We start from the raw sequence: 23,485 nt of genomic DNA on the forward strand, positions 1-23,485 counted from the left end.
CTAGATAAAGATACCAACTGCTTCCTTCGTATTTTCCTCTTGTTGCATCAATTTCCTTGCCTGACGTTGGCTGCTTGTCACTGTCTATGTGCTCCTTAGCCTGCTGGTAAGAGCCTGTATGCTCCTTACTATTGGTAAGCCCTTCCATGGTCTATGTCCACTTCCTTATGCTTAGAGCTGGTATCTGCAACAATAGTGGTGGCAAGCTCTCAGATAAATAGACACACAAAAAATTAATTTAGTAAACACAACAGAGTTGCTCTGATTGGGAATAGGCTACATATTACACTATGAGGAGGTGTTTACATAAAGATATGTATTTTATCATGTAGATGTCTAGAACTCCCAGCCTCAAGCAATCCTCCCACCTAAGCCTCCCAAAGCACTAGGATTACAGACATGAGCCATTGCACCCAGCCTATTATGCAGATGTCACATCTGGAGCCACTTCTGAGACTAGATGGAATATGTTTCAATTCTAAGCAAAAGACCTCCATCTTTTTAAATTTAGGCATGAAAAATGATAATAGAAAAATGTATAAAATAGGGATGAATAGAAGCACTGCGAAAGGAATAAAAACAGACCAATTGATCAAGCCAGTCAATCACTGACAGCTATTTTGACTCTGAACACTAATACAGAAGAGTACTAAGGAAAAATACTGACACATATACCTATATTAAGGTGTTTCATCATGCCATATCATTAGTACAAAATAAAAGGAAGAAACAGCATAATATCTATTATCAGTTCTCTCTGTAAGTCCATATTGCTCATCATTTCTCTATTGTTCTATAGGCCAGTATCTGCTTTGGAAAACATGTTCTTCCAAATCAAACCACTCTGAATGAAATGAATGGACATGGGTCAATCTATGTGACCAATATGCAGAAACAGTAAATTCAGGTTTTGTTGAGTTCATTTATTATTGAACTTACTTGTCTTTTGCCAGTTCTCACCCACTTTGAAATATGCACCAAATAAATTAATACAATTTTACCAAGTGCCATCCAAATAGCTGATTTTGTACATAATACTGAAAATTGAGTGTTCTTAATTTGCAAAACTAACTTTGGACATTAATGCTAATTAGATCATATTATTACTGTTCAGTGAAAGGCTCGAATATGCAGTTACGGGCTGAATAAATACGGAACTGGAAAATACACACCAAAAATATGTACAAGTAAGGAAGAAAGCACAAATATCTTATAGAAATAAATGTTTTAAAATAGATACTAAGTGGAAACTGAGGAAGTGAAGAAGATCCATTTATGCTCCCAGGTCCTAAAGTCAACATTAAAGCTTTTAGAATCAAATATGCAAAAAGCCAGCACCACAGGAAAATGAAAGAAGAATGATATTGGAAATAAATAAGACTACTGATGAAAGGAAAAATCAAACATGACTGTTGATAAATGTCTGCAGCCTTACTGTTCTAAAAAAGAACACCATTTCTTACAGGGAATGAATGGGAAATGGGACAGACAGTGCTGTCAGCTACAAAACCTACCTTAATGAAGGCTGAACATGAGTGAGAAAAGCACTTGGTATAAAATACATAAAACTATCGGGAGGAAGAAAAGCATAGATAAAACCAGAAAACTATAAATGGATTATCATTCTAAAATTATAACACTTAAACTGATTTAAATAGCCATAGTATTATATCAATTTAAAAGTCAATAGACTAGCATTAAACAAAAAAAAAAATTTGAAAACACACAAAAGATACAGAACCAGGTAAATGATACCTTTCCACAATATAATCATACTGATGATTAATCTCTAAATAACTTTGTCCCTTCCCCTCAACCAACTCACCCAACATTTTCTGCATCTTCATCACACTCAGCTTTATATTTGCAGGGTCCACACTTGGAGTGTTTTCTGTGAACTTCTGCCCCTGACCCTTCCTCTTCTGTTTAAAAAGAAAAATCAAATTTACAACCAAAAGTTGGGATCCTTTCCAGATATGCTTCATGTTTTCAGCAGTCATTATCCTGTTTCTGAGGAAAATGTACCTGAGCTCTTGAAAACAGTCACTTCCAAAATCTACCAATGCTTGAAGTTCAAAAATGTTGCCAGTACTGAGTACAACATATTTTGTGAGGAAAAGAAGTTTTGGTGCTGAAAAATGATCCCTTAAACTATGTAGGCAGAACAACACAGTAGGTTTGATAATGAATTGCTTCTTTAAAAAAAATTACCATATAACACTGAATAAGGGAGAAAGAAAAGAGACAGGAGCAATACATTTAAGTACTGTGATTACCCTCCTGTTGCAATCAGCCTGTGCAAAGCTGGTCAGCAGATAAGCGCCTGACCACAAAAGAATGTAACTCTCACCTTTTCCTCACATCAGTTTCATACTTGTCTTTCTAACTACATAAAAACTAATTTCAGAGTTAAAAAAAAATACTTATCTCCAAATTTTAAAATGGAAAAGGGTCTCTTTATAAAGGACTTTTCTTCTTTTTCTACTTGGTCACTTAGCACAGCCAAAAATATGCAGATACAAAAGTATGCAGGTCTCTTATGATCCAACGCAAAAGAAAAAAAAAAAAAAAAAACACTAAATACCTCCAGCCCCAAACTCAGCTCACATCCCACACTGAAAGGGCCTTACACTTTGTGAGTCTCAACTAGAGTGGATCATATCCTGATAATCTCAAACTGGCCAGGGAGATCAGTTCTGAAATCAACTTAAGGATTTCAGTTCATTCAAGGGATTTCCCTCGAATTTGGTTTGAAAAAGAGTACTATTCAGGGAGTGTCTTTTTGTTTGTTTGTTTGTTTGTTTTTCAGACGGAGTCTCAGGCTGGAATGCAGTGGCGCAATCTCAGCCTGGATGAATCTCAGCCTGGAGAATCACTTGAACCTCTGCCTCCTGGGTTCAAGTGATTCTCCTGCCTCAGCCTCCTGAGTAGCCGGGATTACAGGTGCACACCACCATGCCCAGCTAATTTTTGTATTTTTAGTAGAGACGGGGTTTCACTATGTTGGCCAGGCTGGTCTTGAACTCCTGACCTTGTGATCCGCCCACCTCAGTCTCCCAAAACGCTGGGATTACAGGCGTGAGCCACCACACCCGGCCTCAGGGGGTGTCTTATAATAAAGATAGTGTTAAAAAAGGTACACAAATCTGCCATGCCTGTTTGGTAATGCTTCCGAACTTCTAATTTTTGGTGTCTGCCTGTCCTTAAATAGAAATATTCCCCTAAACTCTCATGAATACTCCCAAACAGATACCAGGGATTATCATCCTAAGTAATTCTGAGGCCCCAAAACATCATAATATTCAGAAATACTACAGTTACCATGAGCTCACTAAGGTCTGTATATTAACTGGGGCAAACCACTTAGCCCTTCTAACTCATGCTCTCAAAAAAAAATTGTTTAAAAATGGTCAACCTACATCCTCAGGGGCAAGATATCCAGCATTTTTTGTTTTGTTTTGTTTGAGACAGGGTGCAATGGCGTGATCACCACTCGCTGCAGCCTCAACCTCCTGGGCTCAAGCAATCCTCCCGCTTTAGCCTCCAAAGTAGCTGAGACTACATACCACCACACCTGGCTTTTTAAAATTTTTTTATTTTTTTATTTTTTGAGAAGGGGTCTCGCTCTGTCCCCCAGGCTGGAGTGCAGTGGTGCAATCTCAGCTCACTGCAACCTCTGTCTCCTGGGTTCAAGCAATTCTCCTACCACAGCCTCCTGAGTAGCTGGGATTACAGGCGCCCACCACCACGCCTGGCTAATTTTTGCATTTTTAGTAGAGACGGGGTTTCACCACATTTGGCCAGGCTGGTCTCAAACTCCTGACCTCAGGTGATCCGCCCACCTCGGCCTCCCAAAGTGCTGGGATTACAGGCATGAGCCACTGTGCCCGGCCTTTTTTTTTTTTTTTTTTAGGGGGGTAGAGACAGGGTCTCACTATGTTGCCCAGGCTGGTTTCAAACTCCTGGGCTCAAGTGATCCTCCCATCTCAGCTTCCCAAAGTTCTGGGATTTTAGGCATGAGCCACTGTGACCAGCCCAATATTGTATTATATAAGCAAATCTTGAGATCAACTCTCACTTCTTTAATATAGGAACAATGACAATGACAGTTTCCTAACTGAATACCTGACCACAGGGGCTAGACTACATGATCGCCTAAAATCTGTTCCAGCTCTAAGATCTGGAATTTATTATCTGATCCTTCATACCTGATTATAAAGCTTCTGCTTGAACATGTCCATCTACTTCAAATTCTATTGTTTGAAAGCTTTAATCACTTTTTTTTTTTTTTTAGCTGAAACTATCATCCTTGAATTTCTCCTCAGGACAGTTCTCCTATTCTCCAGGAGACCTTCAAAGTCCCTTCCAACTCTGAAATTTTAAGATTCTATGAAATGTAGACATATGGAGTGAGGTTTCAGGCAGTTTTGAAAGGATCATAACTGCAGTTTCCATTTGCATTAAGTGTGAATTGTACTGAAGTGGGTGTTCTTTGGTGTACCCCATAATATCTCAAACATTATTTGGTATACAGTACATACTCATTAAGAATTATAGCCTCATTAGACTATGATACAGATTAGTCAATCTCAATTCTGATCATTTAAACTCCATTATATGCTATTACCAAATATTAATCTTTTAAACAACAGAAATAATTCATATATTTGTAAAATAAAATCAAAAACATAGATAGGAAATTGTTAAAGGTTTAAATTAAACTCTAAATTCCACGAGAGTTGTTGGGCAAGTCTTCCTTTTTCTAAGCACAACTCCCTCTGGAGTTTTTAACCCTGTACCATGAAAATTCCTGATGAGCAAAAACTTGAAAGCAAGGTATGGGAAAGAGTTACAAATACTCTGGTCCAAGCTAAAATCACTTGTGGGGATGATGCAACCTCAATTTAACAGAAACATCTTCCCCTTAGTATGACAATAAACTTCCAGAGAAAAATGCAAGAAACAAGAATGCCTAGAGCTGAGAGGGAGAGTTGGGTTAGGAGTGATGGCTAAGGAGTGCATGGTTTCTTTTTGAGGTAATTAAAATGTTCTAAGAGTGACTGTGGTGATGAATATATAACTCTGAATATACTAATGAATATATAACCGAATTTACTAAAAGTCACTGAATTGTACACTTCAAGTGGCAAATTATATGGTATGTGAATTATATCTCAAAGCTGATTTTTTAAAAAGAGAAAGAAAGAAAGAAAGAAAAGCAAATATCCTTTAAGAGGTACTTGAAACTTACCTCCTTCTCCAGATCCAGATCCATTATCTGAGAAGAAAAACAAAGAATGAATATGAACATTTTTCCCGGAAATTTCATCTTATCAAATAATAAAATTTCCTATCAAAAATAAAACTGTGATATCCATTCTCAAAGAGTCCTTTTCTCATATTTTTGATATCTTATTTATTCTTACATACTTATTTCATGCTGCTCTTAAAATATAAATTGCTTAGATACATAATCATCTATATTTCATACATCTTTGTATCCCATTAAGGACATACCCAGATGCTTTGCACAGAGTAAAGACAATAAATACTGTAAAGTAAAAGGCTAAATATAAATAATTAATTTTAATCCACTCATTTAAAAGATAAGAGAAAATTTTAGTTTTTGTTAAAGCTTGAGAGAAATAATGAATAAGCTGCTTTTATTAGAAAGGCAGGAAAAGAGCTTTGGGTCTTACTACAAAAAAAAAAATCTTCTTAAGGAAATCTGCGGATAAAGACCAAAAGCCAAAAGGTAAGAAAAGCCCCAAGGTTTAGGAAGCAAGGAACCAAAGGCTTGAGGTTTTCATGTTACTAATAAAATTAACTTCCTCTAGGAAATCCAATCCGAAGGACTTACCTGACTTGTCGCTAGTGAAATTAAAAAGAGCCTTCATCAAAGTTACCAGAAAGAAGCCAGTCTCAAGTACAATTAATGTAAAATATTTATTCTATAATCCTAAAGGAACCAACATATTAGCACAGAACATGTTGAAAAGAGGGTAATGATGTAAAATCATCAGCACAGAGTCATTTTAAAAAGCAGAGAGAGCAAGTGAGGAATTTGATGCTTTATCTAGCACTTGCCAGGGGAGAGGATACCCTGGATCCTAAAGAACCCATGCTAGCTCTCCAAATTGTCCTCTAGAGCAGAAAACAACACTCAGAACAATATTGTTCCCTTCCCTTCAAGCTCCTTCGGACAATAATCAAATTCCCAGATACCGCAGAAACAGGAGGAATTAGAAAAATATATATTGTATGCAGTACCCATTGTAAAATCTTCATGGGATTTTATGGAAAGTCTTAAATTATGTTCAATTTTGATTAATCAACCACAAAATGACATTTTCTCTGAGTAAATAAGGAGGAAATGAAAGAGTGATGGAACAGAAAAAAAGAGAGCGAGGGAGGAAACTCAAAATTGTTTTTATGACCAAACTCTTCTTAGGAAAACACCCCTTTATTACTTCGATTCCACATACAATGATTGGTTACATATTATGTGCCAGGCACCATGGTAAATGCGAGGAATAAAATGATAAATAAGACATATTCCCAGTACACGAGATACTACTCCCAATCTTTTTTTCAAACCATGTCTAATTTTAATAAATATAAAAATCTCATACCTTCATCATTTAGAATCCTTAAATAAATTAAATACTGTGGCTACTCTGATAACAAGGTAGAATTCTCCCTGTATGTTATGTTTTGTAAATGGTACGCATTTCCCCAACCTACACGATTCCATCCCACCCTGAGATTATGATACATATCCCTAGGTAAGACAGTACCTCCCCACTGAGAAAGCACTGATTTGGCTGGAGGTACTTATGTCAGATGAATGAAATACAATATGGTATATGTATAGAAATACACCCAAGGTATAAACAAACTCTGCCAGGAGATGTCACAGAAGGAAGATTTCACAGAGGAGAAAAGGCTTAAGACCAACCTTAAGCATAAGAAAAAGAGTTTTCAAATAAGGAAAAGAGAATAGTATTTCTAGTTCAAGGAATAGGATCCACAAAAGACCAAATAACATAAAACACTGCCCACTCAGAAAATAAAATCAATATAGCAGCTTATAACTTCACTCATTCAATCCTTATTTAACAACCCCAGGAGATAATATCCACTTAACAAGTTAAGGAATTGGGGCTCAGAGAGGCTTAGTGATTTGTCCAAGGTCACACAGTAAATAAGGGTTGGAGTTAGGTTAAGGCGAGGTCTTGTAACCCTAGCACAGTGCTCCCAATCTACCACTTTGCTGCCTAATGTTTAACATTAGGTGTTAACACTTGCTGTCTTAAACATATGATCCTCATAAGTGAAGCATAATTTGAAACTGGAAAGAACCTCCATATTCCTCTTTAATTTCTAGATCATTTTGTGAAACACAATGTACTTAAAGAAGTATATAAGAACCATACCAAATCATAGTCTACTAGACTAAAAACATAATAATTTCTCCAAGCATGTGATTATTTTAGTGTGTATAGAAAGAATTTGGCCTTACTACAGGAGAGGTCTGGTCTTTTCCCTCTGCTTCCGGAAGGTAACCTACGTCATACCTGATAGGAGGATATTTGTAAGGGAGGGTGCTGACCACACTGGAACTTAGTGTTGGGGGTTGGGCCACGTCTAAGTCTTAGGGTGGGGGCTGGTTACACGAGAAAGACCAATCATGAAGAGTAGAGTAGGGGCTACAGGTCACAGTATTAGTGGACCCAGAGTCTTCAATTAACCACACAACCAACTCATCAAATTATACTTACATAATGAGCCCCAATAAAAACTATGAATATCAGGGTACAATGGCTCACACCTGTAATCCCAGCACTTTGGGAGGCCAAGGCAGGCAAATTGCTTGAGCTCACAAGTTCAAGACCAGCCTGGGCAACATGGCAAAACCCTGTCCCTACAAAAAATACAAAAAAAAAATGAGCCTGGCATGTTGGCATGTGTCTGTAGTCCCAGCTACTCAGGAGACGGAGGTGGGAGGATCCCTTGAGCCTGGGAGGTCAAGGCTGCAGTGAGTCATGATCGTGCCACTGCACTCCAGCCTGAGGAACAGAGTGAGGTGCAGTCTCATAAAGAAAAAACTATGAATACTGATGCTCAGGCAAGCTTTCCTGGCTGGCAATACTCCATGTGCACTGCCACATACTGTAACTAGGAGGAGTTAACTCTGTCCATGCCTCCACTGGGAAAGAAAAATCAGCAACTCCATGTTTGGAACCTTCCCAGAATCTTCTGGGCATCTCTTTCTTTGGTTGATTTTAACATGTAACTTCTCCCTTCATAACCATGCATATAACAGCTGTCAGTGAGTCTGTTAGCCCTTCTAACAAATTACTGAGCCTAGGGTTAGCTGGGGAACCTCTTGATCTCAGCTGGTGTCAGAAGTGAGAACAGCCTTGGAGACTGTCCCCTTTGACTTTGTAGTTGACCCTAAAATTGTCACATTTAGTAAAATGGAGAATTTCTGAACACTGTAATATATAGGGAAAGAAAGGAAGTGGAAATCCCGTAAGAATGGCCTTCACCTTTACCACTAACCTCGATATAATAATTCAAGTTACCTCACCGGCATCTCTATCCCCAAACATTAATACAAACACAAGAAAATAACATTAATAGTTCCCCAAATCAACCACTACCAATTCTGGAAGGAAAAAAAAGATGAAGTAAATACAAACAGCATGGGATGAACAGGTGGCAGAGAAAAAACTTGGAAAGCAACAATCTGTGATACTGCTAATGACTTTCTACAGAAATTCCTCACCTTTTTTTTTTTTTTTTTTTTCTGAGATGGAGTCTTGCTCTGTCGCCCAGGCTGGAGCACAGTGGTGCGATCTTGGCTCACTGCAAGCTCCACCTCCTGGGTTCACGCCATTCTCCTGCCTCAGCCTCCCGAGTAGCTGGGACTGCAGGTGCCCGCCACCACACCCGGCTAATTTTTTGTATTTTTTAGTAGAGACGGGGTTTCACTGTGTTAGCCAGGATGGTCTCAATCTCCTGACCTCGTGATCTGCCCGCCTCGGCCTCCCAAAGTGCTGGGATTATAGGCGTGAGCCACCGCACCCGACCTTCCTCACCTGTTTTTAAAAAATCATCAAGACAGATCCCCTATCATTCCCCACCTCAAAGCTCATTCTGTCTAATGTTCAAATCATAAGGCAAAGGACATGAAAAGAAAGTAAGTCCCTATAAAAAGAGTGTTAAGCCTTAACAATGTAGTAAGGAGTAACATAAGTCTATACAAGACCACCTGGGGTTAAAAAGCAACAACCTGAAATGAGGGCAAAAAAGATGTCCCCTACTCCCCGCAACAACCACCACCAATCCACGCAGCAGTTGTGGAAATATACCTCTGACTCAAAACCCCCTTTTAGAAATGATTCCACCATATTTTCCAAAATTTATTCAGAAGAATATCATACATACCAGAGTAGCATGGTCCTCTTGCTACTACTGTTATCTCTTTCTGGTGCTTACAAGCAGCCCTTCTGAGAAAGCATTCATTTTGATAAGTGTCCCCATTTGATCCACAGACAGGAATATAATTTGTATGGCACTGCAAAAGCAACAAAAATAAATTCTCAGAACTAGGCATGAATATTAATAGTTTATTTCACATTCATGAATGCAATACCATAGCATTATGACATACTTCGCTACTGAATAGTCTGGGTTTTTTTTTTTTTTTGGCTTAAAAAGAATTATGCTACTTCTTCATACCTTTTCTCACATTCATAAGGAAAATAACTACCAACTATCCATAAAAATGAGAATGAAAATCTCTATCTACTTCATTTGCTTGCTATGAAAAACCACCGAGGTAATAAGAGGAAATTATTGACAATGTAAAGAGTGCTACTTATGTAATAGCATTTTATTATTATCAAAATTCATTTATTCATTCAAACCTAATCATAAAAATAGAAAAAAATCATTATTCAAAACATCTAGTAGGCAAAGTCCCAAGGTAAATGGTACAGAAGACACAAAGAAATATAGGATGATCTCTGTTCTTGGAAACCTTACAATCTTGTCAGAGAGTCATACGAGTAGGAAAAAAAACCAATACTGCAAAGCTAGATCATGTACCAAATCAGTAAGCATGTGATGCCTAATACCTATTATTGTAAGCTGAAGTATTCAAGAAAAGCATCCTCAGAGAAAGTGGAATATGAACTGAGCCCTGAAAGATGAGTAGAAATAAGACAGGTGAAGAAGAAAAAAGGTAATACAGGTTTGAGAAATGACACTGGACCTGTATGTAGGAAAACTTGAAAACATCTACATGTCAGAAATATCATAAATGACTAAAGTTTTAAAATCTGGGGAAAATGTTATAACAATATGATACAAGTTATTATTACTTAAAAAATAGATCATACAAATTAATAAAAACGGGACTAAAGACAGACATGAAGTGTTTACAGAAAAATTACAAATGGCCAGTTAATGCATAAAATATTATTGATCTTCACTAGCAATCAGAGTTGTCCACTAAGATGAGATGCTATTTCCAACTTATAAAATTGGCTATTAAAAAATTCAATTAGGTGGACATCCCACTACACCAGTTTTGGTCATCTAAATTGGTTCTACTTTGGGGTAACATAATTAAAGAATATGTTTCAAGAATCCTAAAAAAAGGAATACAGCTTTTGATCCAGAATTACACATTTAGAAATCAATGTGACAGAAACTTGTAGACAAACATTTATTACAGCCATTTCCAACAGAAATTTATAATATCAATAACCTAAAAATCTTAATATCTAACAAGACAATGTTTAATTGAAGTATAACTGTTCAAGAAATTAATATTGCAGTCATTAAGAATTACCTTTTGAACTTAAACAATCCAACAAGTAAAAGGCAAATAATTCCATTAAAAATAGGGTAAAGGACATGAACAGACACTTCTCAAAAGAAGACATACAAGTGACCAATAAACATGAAAAAATGCTCAACATCACTAATCACCAGAGAAATGCAAATCAAAACCACAAGAAAACACCATCTCACAAGAGTCAAAATGGCTATTATTAAAAAGTCAAAATAACAGATGCTGGTGGGACTGCAAAGAAAAGGGAATGCTACACAGGTGGGAATGTAAATTAGCTCAGCCACTGTGGAAAGCAGTTTGGAGATTTCTCAAAGAACTTAAAACAGAACTACCATTCAACTCAGCAATCTCATTACTGGGTATGTACCCAAAGGAAAATCAATCATTCTACCAAAAAGACACATGCACCCATATGTTCATCACAGCACTATTCACAATAACAAAGACATGGAATCAATCTAGGTGCCCAACAATGGTGAATTTGATAAAGAACATGTGGTATATACACACCAAGGAATACTACACAACCATAAAAAAGAATGAAATAATGTCCTCTGCAGCAACATGGATGCAGCTGGAGGCCAATATCCTAACTGAGGAACAGAAAACCAAATACCCCATGCTCTCATTAGTGTTAGGTAAACATTGGATACACATGGACATAAAGATGGGAACAATAGACACTGGACACTACTACAGTGGGGAGAGAGGGAGAAAGGCAAGCACTGAAAAACTACCTATTAGGTACTATGCTCACTACCTGGGTGGCAGGATCAGCAATAAACCCATCTACCTACACATGTAGCCCTTGAAACTAAAATAAAAGCTGAAGTTTAAAAATAGTAATTGTAAAAAAGAATTACCTTTAAAAAAATATATTGTGTGACAAGAAAAGCTAACAAAGTTAGGCAAAAAGCACATATATAATTTCTGGAAATTCTGTACTTTTTTTTTTTTTTTTTTTTTTGAGATGGAGTCTCGCTCTGTCGCCTAGGCTGGAGAGCAGTGGCATGGTCTCGGCTCACTGGAAGCTCCACCTCCTGGGTTCATGCCATTCTCCTGCCTCAGCCTCCCGAGTAGCTGGGACTACAGGCGCCCGCCACCACGCCCGGCTAATCTTTTTTGTATTTTTAGTAGAGACGGGGTTTCACTGTGTTAGCCAGGATGGTCTTGATCTCCTGACCCTGTGATCCGCCCGCCTCGGCCTCCCAAAGTGCTGGGATTACAGGCGTAAGCCACTGCACCTGGCCTGAATTCTGTACTATTTTTAAACGTATTATGTATTCCACAAAGCTAACTGTAAATGTTTTAAATAATATGATAATATAAAATAAAATATAGCAAGAAAATAAAGTATATTTATAGCCCATTTAGAAAAAAATGAATACATGTAAAATAAGTCCTGGAATAAAATGTCAACAAATTTTTCACATTACCTGTCTTCATGGTTTCCTAGTTCCCTATTTAAGATTTTCCATATTTCTCTATTTTTCTTCAATGAGCAAGACTTACTTTTATCATTTATCTACTTTTAAAAAGTGATCAGATTTACTTTATGAAGCATACATCTGGCATGCTACCACAGGTCAAGCACTGGTAAAAACAACTTCTAGTAAAATATTTTATAACCTAGCCAACTTTGCTATACATTCAGTATCAGCAGAATCTTACACCAACTTTTCTTAAAATTATATTTTTATTTTAGGAAGCCTCCCTATTATATGTATTCCTCCAGTTTTTCATGGATCACATTCCTTTCTTCTCTTTCCCTAAAATTTACACAATACCTAGTATGATGACTACATAAGTCAATGTTACTTTGTAATTATACAATACTCAATTAGCCAAGGAAACTACTATGAGCTCCAAGATATCAAGTGCTAAATCTATGAACTTTCCAATCCCACTTCATTCCTCAACAAATGCTTACTTTCTAACGTAGTGTTGTGTTCACAAAGGTGCCAATATCGCCCCCTAGGGGTGGCTGTCCCTGTGGAGGCATTTTTGGTTGTCACATTGACAGACGGACATTACTGTCATTTACCAGATAGATTCCAAGGATGCCTGAAGTACTGCAAAGGAAAGGACAGTTCCATACAACAAAAGCAAGTACCACACAACTTCTGAATGTCTCTCTGGCTATTCATGTAGGAATTTTGACAAGACTTTCCTTAATACTACAAATCAGTCTGATCTGTTATAACTTATCCTAATATTGGTTTTTATTCTAGCATCTACTAGACATCTACATTTTTGTTTCATGTACTCCTGGTATGAAATTGCTTTTAGTTGTTTTTTTTGTTTTTGTTTTTGTTTTTGAGACAGGGTCTAGCTCTGTCGCCAGGTTGGAGTGCAGTGGTGCAATCTAGGCTCACTGCTATCTCCACCTCCCGGGTTCATGCAATTCTCCTGCCTCAGCCTCCCAAGTAGCTGGGATTACAGGCACACACCACCATGCCCAGCCAATTTTGTATTTTTAGTAGAGACGGGGTTTCACCATGTTGGCCAGGATGGTCTTGAACTCCTGACCTCGTGATCCGCCCACCTCGGCCTCCCAAAGTGCTGGGATTACAGGCATGAGCCACCGCGCCCGACCTGCTTTTAATTTTTTTAATCCAAACATTTATCATAAGCAGACATAAACATCTGATGACTGTATTTTCTTCTATGGTAATCATACCTAAGCATTTACATTCTGAAATATTTATTTTATTATAAATTACTTTTATTTCTCCTTTACATTGCAATCATGCATTAAATTCACTTCTTTAATCATGTGTTTATGTAGGTTAATTTATCCGTGAATTTCTTCTAAGGATAGTAAAGAAACTGAATATTAAAATGAAGCATTAATTCTGATAGGGCTGAGAATCTTCACATTTATTCAACAGTTTTTATCCAGTAAGCATTAGTCTACAACTTTAAGTGTCCTAACTTAAATATCATAAACCATGTGAAGCACATGGTTGAATGCTTAGAGCTAAGGCTATAAAGCCAAAAATGTTTGAATTCAAATCCTGGGCCCACCAACCATGTGACTATGGGCTAGCACCATCACCATGTTCAATGGTGTACAATGGTGATTATAATACTACCTACCTAACAAAGTTGTTATGAAGATTAAATAAGATAATCTACCTTTGGCATTTCTATCTGACCATGGTACATTCTCAATAAACATTAGCTATTTTGCTATTGCTAGTATCATTTCTCAGTCTTAAGTGTTTGCCAACAGTCACTAATAAGTGGAAGAGCCACAATTCCTCCCATATGATGTATTTTAACCACTACACACTCAAGTTAAGTCAGTGGTGTATTGCCATCTGTCACTTGGTGATACTGAGCAGAGGACTTAATGTCTCTGAAATTCACCCTCAAGCATATACCTAGGAGTGAGTGTGAGATGGGAGAAGTAGACCTGCTGTTGGTCATTCTCAGTTTCCATGGGTCTCTCCTGGAAGCCTCTAATTACGCTAATGGACAAATTATGGGATTTGGACAATTTTAACAACATGCGATTTCTGACTTATGCACTGATGTTGGATTCTAAGTCTAACCTAAAGTCTGCTCCTCTATATTGCCACCCTTGTTGGGAGGAAGAACTCTCCCCTGTACCTTTTCTTTAGCTAGAAGAATGTGATGATGTTGCCAGCTATTTTAAGTAGTTTAGAAAGATGATGCAGTGTACGACTCTGGAACTGCATCCATTCAAGCATTTATTGTGTACCTACTGTGTGTCAGGAACTATGCTGAATACAGCAAGTAGAAAATAATAACAAGGTTGTGATGATTAATTTTATGTGTCAACTTGACTGGGCCCCATGGTGCCCAGATTAAACATCATTTCTGGGTTTATCTGTGAAGGAATTTCTAGATGAGATTAATATTTGCATCAGTGGATCAAGTAAAGCAGACTGCCCTCCCCAGTGTGAGTGGGCACTATTCAATCCACTGAAGAACTGAACAGAATTCTTCTCTCCTTCTGCTTGACCACTTAAGCTAGGACATCAATCTTCTCCTGGTGCCCAGGCCTTCAGTCTCAGATAGGGACTTGTACCACTGGCTTTCCTGGGCTAGTATACAGATGACGGACTGTAGGACTTCTCAGCCTCCATAATCAAATGAGCTAATTCCTTATTGCTCGCTCGCTCTCACATTCGTGTGTGTGTGTGTGTGTGTGTTTCTGTTTCTCTGGAGAACTGTGACTAATAAAGGGTCTAATAAGAGGGCATGGCACCTAGCGAGAGCAGACATTGATAAATACAGGAAGAAAGACACATAGTTCAGAGAACGCCAGAACAAAGACGAAGAAAGAAAACACGAAAAAAAGTCATAGACTGTACTCTATACAAAGTTTTCAGGGAAAGATGCAGTATTAATCATTTTTCTATATACCAAATTAACAAAAGTGGCTTTGTTTATATGTGTGGCAAGATAATAGCTCTTATTAGCAGACTGAAAAAAAAAACAATTTGAATTTTTATTTAAAATCCTATTATCTGTTAAAATGTATTTAAATAATGTCCCAGAAAGCTTCTATTTAGCACTAAAAGCATGCTGAATCATAAGCAAGTTTTTAAAATGAATTGAAAGATACTGCTAAAGCATCCAGCAGAGAAGGGTTTAATGGGCATGTCAGGTCATTATTTTTAAGCTGGCAATAACCTAAGTCTACCCTGAACAGATTTATAATCTTATAAAGGAAGGCAGAATGGTCAAAGGAAGGTTCACTCGGTAGCAAGATCAAACTATACTGTAAGCCCTGAGGCAGTTTGCTCCTACAAGGCAAGGAACCAGTCTTTAAACATCTTTACATCCTCAGCATCTAGTCTCATACCCAGCACAAGTAAGCACTGGATAAATGTCTAATGGTGTCAACTCCCAACATATTTGCCTTCCCTGCTTTGCCACACGGTAAAAATGCAAGGAATTCAGACAGATCATGGAAGGATTTTCTAGCTCTTCAAGTATATTTTTTAAAATGTCAAAAAGGCTATTTCTTTATAATCTTAGAGTTTCAGGGAAATACTTTTCTCAAAAAATGAAGAAAAGCAGGGCTGGGCATAGCAGCTCATACCCGTAATCCCAGCACTTTGGGACGCCAAGGTGGGAAGACTGCTTGAGCCCAGGAGTTCAAGACCAGTCTGGGCAACCTAGAGGTCTTGGCTCTACAAAAAAAAAAATTTTTAATCAGCCAGGTGTGGTGATGCACACCTGCTGTCCCAGCTACTCAGGAGGCTGGGGTGGGAAGATCATTTGAGTCCAGGAGGTCAAGGCTACAGTGAGCTATGATTGTGTCACTGCACTCCCACCTAGGCAACAGAGTGAGACCCCGTCTCAAACAAAAAAAAAGACAGATAAATATAAGGTGAAAATCTGAAATTTCTTTGTGTCTAAAATATAAACAAAATGAAAATGAAACTAAGATATACAATTATTTTTGTCAATTAAAAATACATAGTGTTAGAAAAACAAAAAAATGAAATTAGGATAACTTCTTTAAAATATAGAGTTCTTTGGAATCTATTGTTCCTGGAGAGGAACAATCTCCAAGATAAATACTATTAAATGATTTAATATTTAAAAGGGGAATTAAACAAATTTATATACACACAAAATACTTCTAGAAGGAAATGCAAGAAGTAACAGATGTTGCCTCTGAGAAGAGTTGACAGTCTGGAGTGGAAGCTTTTTTTGCTACATATCTTCTTACATTGTTCAAGTTGTTTACTATGGGCATACATTACTCTTTTTAAAAATAAATCAAAGTAGCCAGGCGCGGCAGCTCATGCCTGTAATCCCAGCACTTTGGGAGGCCAAGGCAGGCAGTTCACGAGGTCAAGAGTTCGAGACCATCCTGGCCAACATGGTGAAACCCCGTCTCTACTAAAAACACAAAAATTAGCTGGGTGTGGTGGCGTGCACCTGTAGTCCCAGCTACTAGGGAAGCTGAGGCAGGAGAATCGTTTGAACCCGGGAGGCGGAGTTTGCAGTGAGCCACGATCGCACCACTGCACTCCAGCCTGGCAACAGAGCGAGGCTCCATCTCAAAAAATAATAATAAATAAATAAAAATAAATAAATAAATCAAAGCAGCAGGTTCTCTTGAGAGTTTATGAGTTAATGAATATCAAATGCTCAGCATAGTAAGCAATATATATATATTCCAATATTGTATTGTACAGAGTATATATATATATGCATACACATATGCCTTTATAAATCAACATGAGGGAAAAAGAAAATACCCCAGAAACTAGACACAGAATATGAAATATTAACTCACAAAAAAAAATGGTAACAAATACACGGCACATTTTCAATTTCTCTAGTAATCAAATGCAAATAAAAATTGTTTTGCCTTTCAGATTTGTAAATTTAAAAGGACCAACAAAATCCACTACCAAAAGGTTGAGGGGAAACAGGACATCTGATATGAGGTTACTGGTGATAATGTTAATCTGCACATGAGCATCCACTGGCCCAACAATTCCACCTCAAGGAATTTAACCTAAGGAAACACAGCAGCTGAAGAGGAGAACAGCCCCGGTCTTCCCCACACAGGGTGACTAAATCTTCAACAACAAAACCCACCACCTTTCTTTTAACGAACCAGATAACAGACTTGAGGACAATCACAGCCACTAAAAAGTGAGAGGGAAATCTCGGAAAGGAGAGAGTTCGAGGGGAGTCCCAGTTTCCGAGGGGAGTCCCAGTTTCCGCGTATAAACTCAGAGCACGTTTCTGGCAGACCCCTAAACCACACATGGGGCAGACTCCAAGTAGCCCCAGTGAGGCTAAAAGAAATGAATTGATACTTGTGTTGCTGCCCACCACAAGTAAGGCAGAATCTGCAGTTTGAATTCAGCCAACTGTTTCAAAAATAACAATAATCTTCAAAGGAACATAACAAAACTCACACACTCTAAAACATATGATTCACAATGTATAGGATAAATTCAAAGTTACTCTAATGTGAAGAAACAGGAAAATATGGTCCACTCTCACATGAGAAAACAATCAACAGAGGCAATATCTGAGGATGTCCTAGATATGGACATTAGCAGACATATTTTAAAGCGGCAATAACATCTACTCTCAAGGAAAATATGCTTACAGTGAATGAAAAGAGGAAATCCCAGCAGATAAACAGAAACTGTAAATTCTAAACATAAAAAATCTACAATTAAAAACTCACTGGATGGGAAGAATGGAGATGACAGAAGAAAGGATTAGTGAACCTGAAGACAGATCAATAAAAATTATCTAATGTAAAGAATAGGAAAAAATTTGGGAAAAAAAATGAACAGAGTATCAGGGACCTTGAGACAGTATCAAAAGGTCTAACACATCATGGAAGTCCCAGATTACAAGAAATAATAAACAGAAAAAAAATTTTAAGAAATAATGACAAAATATTTCTTAAACTGAGTAACAAATAGATTTCAGAAGTTCTGCCAACCCCAAGCATGATATAAGTTCAAGGAAAACCACACCACAGTACTTAATAGTCAAAAACAGTAAGGAAAAAATCTTGAAAGCAGTCAGAGAAAAATGACACATTAGGTTCAGGGGGAAAACAGTTCAAATTATCACCGACTTCTCATTTCATTCTGGGTAAAGTCACCTTCCATGCTATGCAGAGCTCTATGGAAAGGTGCTCTTGGCAAAGAAATGATGTCTCCAGCCAACAGGCAGCAGGGATCTGAAGCCAGCCAAAAGCTACCTAAGAAAGCCTGGCAGAAGGTGGCTGATATGAAAATGCCCAAGAGAAACCCTCCTATCATTCTATGTCATTGAATGTAAAGCCCCTTTCAACCATGAAGAAACTGGCTGGACAACAGTATACCTACATACCCTTCCTCCTTTACCTAAACTCTCCACTTCTTTCAATTAAAATAAACCACCTGATGGTTTACAGTTTTCAAAGATGCTTCATATGCAAGCTTTCTTTCCAATTTTGATTCTCATTTACAGTATCATAAGTAAGGGTAGGAAACGTGCCTTCACTTTTCAGATAGAATACTGATGCCAAGAAAATTACCTGAGCTCATACAGAAATTTGCCTGAGGTCACAGGGTTACCAGAAATACTAACTTTCCTATGCTTTCGTTCCTGATTTCTGTACCCTTTCTTCCCCTCAAAACCCAAATGGTGGGTAGGTTTAGAATAAAATTGTGAGTGGAAAAAAAATTCTAGTTCCTTTTTCGCCTCATATCAAATCAACCATCAGAGACCATCTTGTAAGAAACATTCTGAAGTCTGATTACCATTTAACCACAGAAAATAAAAAGAGAGAATTAAATATAACATATTTCCCTTGTTTTACTTTTTTAGACAACAGAATCACAACTAAAAGAGCATCTGAAAAGCAAAAATATTTACACTCTTAGTTTGAGGTTCCACTTGCTATTCGAGCTCTAACCTTGACTTACCCCGAGTCTCCAAGTCAGTCAAGTTCTGTGGCCTGAAGAGATGAGACAGCAACAAATAAGAATGGAAGAGAAAGAGACAGACTAGAAAGAGAAGAAAAGGAAAAAGATGCCAACATTTAAAATAAGAGACTCTAGTTCAACCTGTACCTCTTTCCTTTCAGTGACAATTATACCTTACATTTAAATAGATATTTGACATTTTTTCAAAGAATTGTCACATCTATTATTGTCAATCTGTTCTCTCAATTCCATGCAAGCAGCATGGAAGGCACAAATAACAGGGCATCATCTGACAAAAAAGAACTGAGGGGCTGTGACCCCAATTTCTTTATGGGGTTCAAGGTGTTTTAGGTTTTTTAATTTGAAGAATTTAGAATTATAAAATACAAAGAATATAAAACTCCAAAATAGGCTGGGTTTCCTCACCTGAAATTGGCATGCACATTTCAAACCATCTCCATCTTCTTTACAGACTCCTCCATATTTACATGATGACTCATCACAAACTCTTACGTCAGACTCCCTCACATTTAATTCTGCAAAAGAAAAAAATTGTTTGACATATATATTTGGCTTTTTATTACGTGTGTGTGCGTGTGCGTGTGTGTGTGTGTGTGTATGAAAAAGTCCTTAAAATGTATTGAGCCCCCCCATTCAGAAGTGTAATAAGACATAACTATACAAAAAGAAATTCTGTAAGACACAAAATGCTCAGTATTCCCCAAACAGAATCCTGCATAGTAATGAGCCTAAAAGTAACTCAAAATAGAACTCAAAATTTCAGGACTTAACATAATTTCCAAAGGTAAATCTGTGGAATTTTTCTATTTTGCCTTCTAAGGCCTTAAGGTAGCAATCTTACTATTTCTTATTTAACATTTTAGGTTATTTTTCTAGTAAGTTACTTTTAAGGCTAATGAGAATTAACAGTAATATTAATTAAATGAGATAAAAATTATCTTAATTATTTTGGTATGCAGAATAAATTTTGGGTGATCATTATTCATTCTAGACAAACTATTTTAACTACAAAAGAACAGTGAATCTGAATTTCATACAATAAATAATATGGAGCATTTGTGTACACAGAATTAAAGAGATTCAAAATCTTACTAGACTTAAAACTTTAAATGGACTGAATTAAGTTGACTCTACCAAAGCAAGCAGAGCCAATCAACAATACCAGAATTCTGTGGTCATATTGCTCCTGCTCCAACATTAAGCACCAAATTAAGCTTCAAGGTTAGTGCTTGAAGCTGCCAATCAGTGAAAGTGGGTGAAAATCACTACAATGCAATTTTCATACACTTTGTATGGGGAATGAGAGCTTACAAAAACAAATGCACTTAGGCAAACAATAAACAAATGACTGTTTAAAAAAAAAAAAAAAAAAAAAACCATCCCAGTGTAGTGGTGAATACATGAGTCTGGGAGCAGAGAGAGTCCTAGATTAACTCCTGATTCTGCTGCTCAAAAGCTAAGACTCTCTGGGAAAAGAGCAAGGACTCCTGTATCTCTAGATCATGATGAGGTCCCGGCAAAGAGATCTAAGGGAGCATTTCTCCAGTTATCCCCATTCCTGGTTGTTTTCTATTTCTAGATTTCAAAGCAGGACTCAGTAAACTAAGTCAAGAGAATTCTATGTCCGGTGACAACTGTCCTAGTGACATTTCATTACCTCTCTCTACCCCATTTGTTCCCACTGCTCTGCAGTGGTGTCTTGGGTCTCCTACTCCCAGCTCACCCTCCGAGGAGCTGGCAATCAAGTACCTGAATCCCTAAGGAGTTGACAGTCAACAGTACTTACTTGAGTAGTCACTGTCAACTAAGTACTGCACAAGGGCAAGATCACATCTAGGTGGGTTACAAAAAAATTACCTTTCTTAAATGATTTCTGGGTTACAAAAAATTATTTTCCTTAAATGATCTCAGGTGCACAGAACTGGATTAAAGCTCAAGCACTCACCAAAAAAAAAAAAAAAAAAAAAAAAAAGACATGAGTGGAAACTTAAAGCAAGAGAAAGCTAACACAAGCATTTTGTTATTCTTACTGTTTCGCAAACTATTCCAGGTAGAGAAGGCCATCTTTTCATTCCTCATCACCCTGGCTGTGGAAGCTTTATGTCCTTAGTTCTCCTTACCTCCCCATTTTTGCTGTCTCTTCCCTTTCCCCCTTGACCATTTGCTTTAGCTCTTGAGGCTCAACCCTAGGTATAGGGATTTTCCCCCTGTCTACCCACACTTCTGCTAGGAACTTGGACAAGGTCTGGTTCCAATTACTATCAAATACACATCTTCAGACAAAAGGAATAATAAAGAACTGCCCTGTAAAAGAGGGTAAGAATGTACAATATCTGCTCAACTAAGAGCTTAATCAAGTTTAGGGGCTACAGAAATAAGAACTGCACAATTTGACTAATGAAATACAGTGCATTTGTCTTTTCTCCTTTCTCTGTAGGCTTAAAGTTCACACTGGGTTTTATTACAATCAGACATAAAAAACAAGAATAAGTAAAGTTTTTATTTTGTCTGCGAGGCAAGATAATGCTCTGAGTTATGATTTGCTACTTTGAGACTCTTGAATTGTAATGTTTTACCTGTTGTACTTTACAGGTACAGTGGATTGCAAGCTAGAACCTAAACCATCCCTGCCACCAGGAGTCACATTTGGTAACCCCAAGGAATGTTTGTATGAGGGACTACAGAATACTTTAGGGGAATAATCATCCCTGCTAATGTGAGGCAGAAAAGCTTGGTCCCACTGGCTGGGCCTGGTGGCTCACGCCTGTAATCCCAGCACTTTGGGAGGCTGAGCCAGGTGGATCACCTGAGGTCAGGAGTTCAAGACCAGCTTGGCCAACATAATGAAACCTCATTTCTACTAAAAATACAAAAATTAGCTGGGCATGGCGGTACATGCCTGTAATCCCAGCTACTTGGGAGGCTGAGGTGGGAGGATCGCTTGAACCCAGGAGGAGGAGGCTGCAGTGAGGAGATCGTGCCACTGCACTCCAGCCTGAGTGAAAGAGCAAGACTCTGTCTCAAAAAAAAGAACTTGGCATAAACACAGCCTTGAACAAGAGAAGTGATCCCGAGCATAGTCCCTTCTAAAGACTTGGTTTGCTCCTCCAGCCCAGCCCCAAGAAGTCGTAACCGAGACAGAGGAGCTACAACAAAGAAACTAAAGAATGATTTTCACTAAAAACGAAGTGACAAGCTCTGCTTTGATGCTCACACAAGACATAATACATGGGGAGAAAGGAGCTGGGACACATCAACAGTCCCTGAATATCAGCAATGTATCTAGCAGGACAGCATAAGACCAAGGAGATGGTAGTGTCGGGCAAAGAGGTAGACCTCTGATATCTGACAGGAGGTACCAACGTGCAACTGCAGAGGCAGCAAACAGCACAGGAAGAAAAAGACAGGTGTCATGTAGCAGTGGAATGCATTAGTGGGCACACATCAAACACAATTTGGTGACTCCCGGAATAAATCTTGGAGGGAGGCATTTATGAGGGTGCTAGAGGTCCTATATCATTAATAGGTAAGGGTAAAAGTCATGAAATTCTGATTACTCTGGTTATTAGTCATATTTTATTTTATGCATATCTTGCTATCAAATCCATGCTAGTTTCATGTGTGTTCATGCATAAATGTGATTAGTTTATCATCAGAAAGCCATTACTAAGCACCTACTAGGTACTTAAAACTATGCTAAGAATTTTGGACACACAGGAAAAAAATGTAACGGGATGATCTTGCTAATATATGCAACAATTAGTGATGAATTCAATACAGCCTATAATTAAGGGGCTAAATGCGTCATACAGTCTATGACTGCTGTAGGAGTTCAAGAGACAGGGGACAAAACTGGATTTGAGGCATAGGGTGCAGTGTCAGAAAAAACAAGACTTGTATTGACCTTGAAAAATACATAAGGCTTTTTTATCATAATAAAGCTAATACAGGATCATTATAAAGAATTTGGAAAAGATGTTTTAAATATAGAATGTTCTAATTGCCCACAACATATGAGTAATAGTAAAGGACAGAAAAGAAAAGAGAATGTTTTTATCTAGGAAAACAATGTAAGTTAAAGTAGAGAGAAAGTAATTTCATAGTACACACAAACAATATTAATATCAGTGGTTCCAAAACCATGTTCCTCAGGAACACTGGT

The 23,485-nt window shown here is 37.7% G+C and overlaps 1 protein-coding gene across 1 annotated transcript in view; it reads right to left on the reverse strand.

Moving 5' to 3' along the window:
* The window catches only part of TMEFF1 (transmembrane protein with EGF like and two follistatin like domains 1), a 107,218-nt gene that overhangs the window by 61,803 nt on the left and 21,930 nt on the right, over positions 1-23,485 (reverse strand). Inside the window, exons 2-5 of the mRNA XM_001134837.5 lie at positions 19,729-19,838; positions 9,454-9,583; positions 5,252-5,278; positions 1,826-1,922 (exon numbers count right to left, since the gene is read on the reverse strand). Coding sequence (XP_001134837.1) covers positions 1,826-1,922; positions 5,252-5,278; positions 9,454-9,583; positions 19,729-19,838 — 364 coding nt within the window. The remainder of the gene's footprint in view (positions 1-1,825; positions 1,923-5,251; positions 5,279-9,453; positions 9,584-19,728; positions 19,839-23,485) is intronic.

Source organism: Pan troglodytes, chromosome 11 (assembly GCF_028858775.2).
Source record: "Pan troglodytes isolate AG18354 chromosome 11, NHGRI_mPanTro3-v2.0_pri, whole genome shotgun sequence".
Taxonomy (NCBI): domain Eukaryota; kingdom Metazoa; phylum Chordata; class Mammalia; order Primates; family Hominidae; genus Pan; species Pan troglodytes.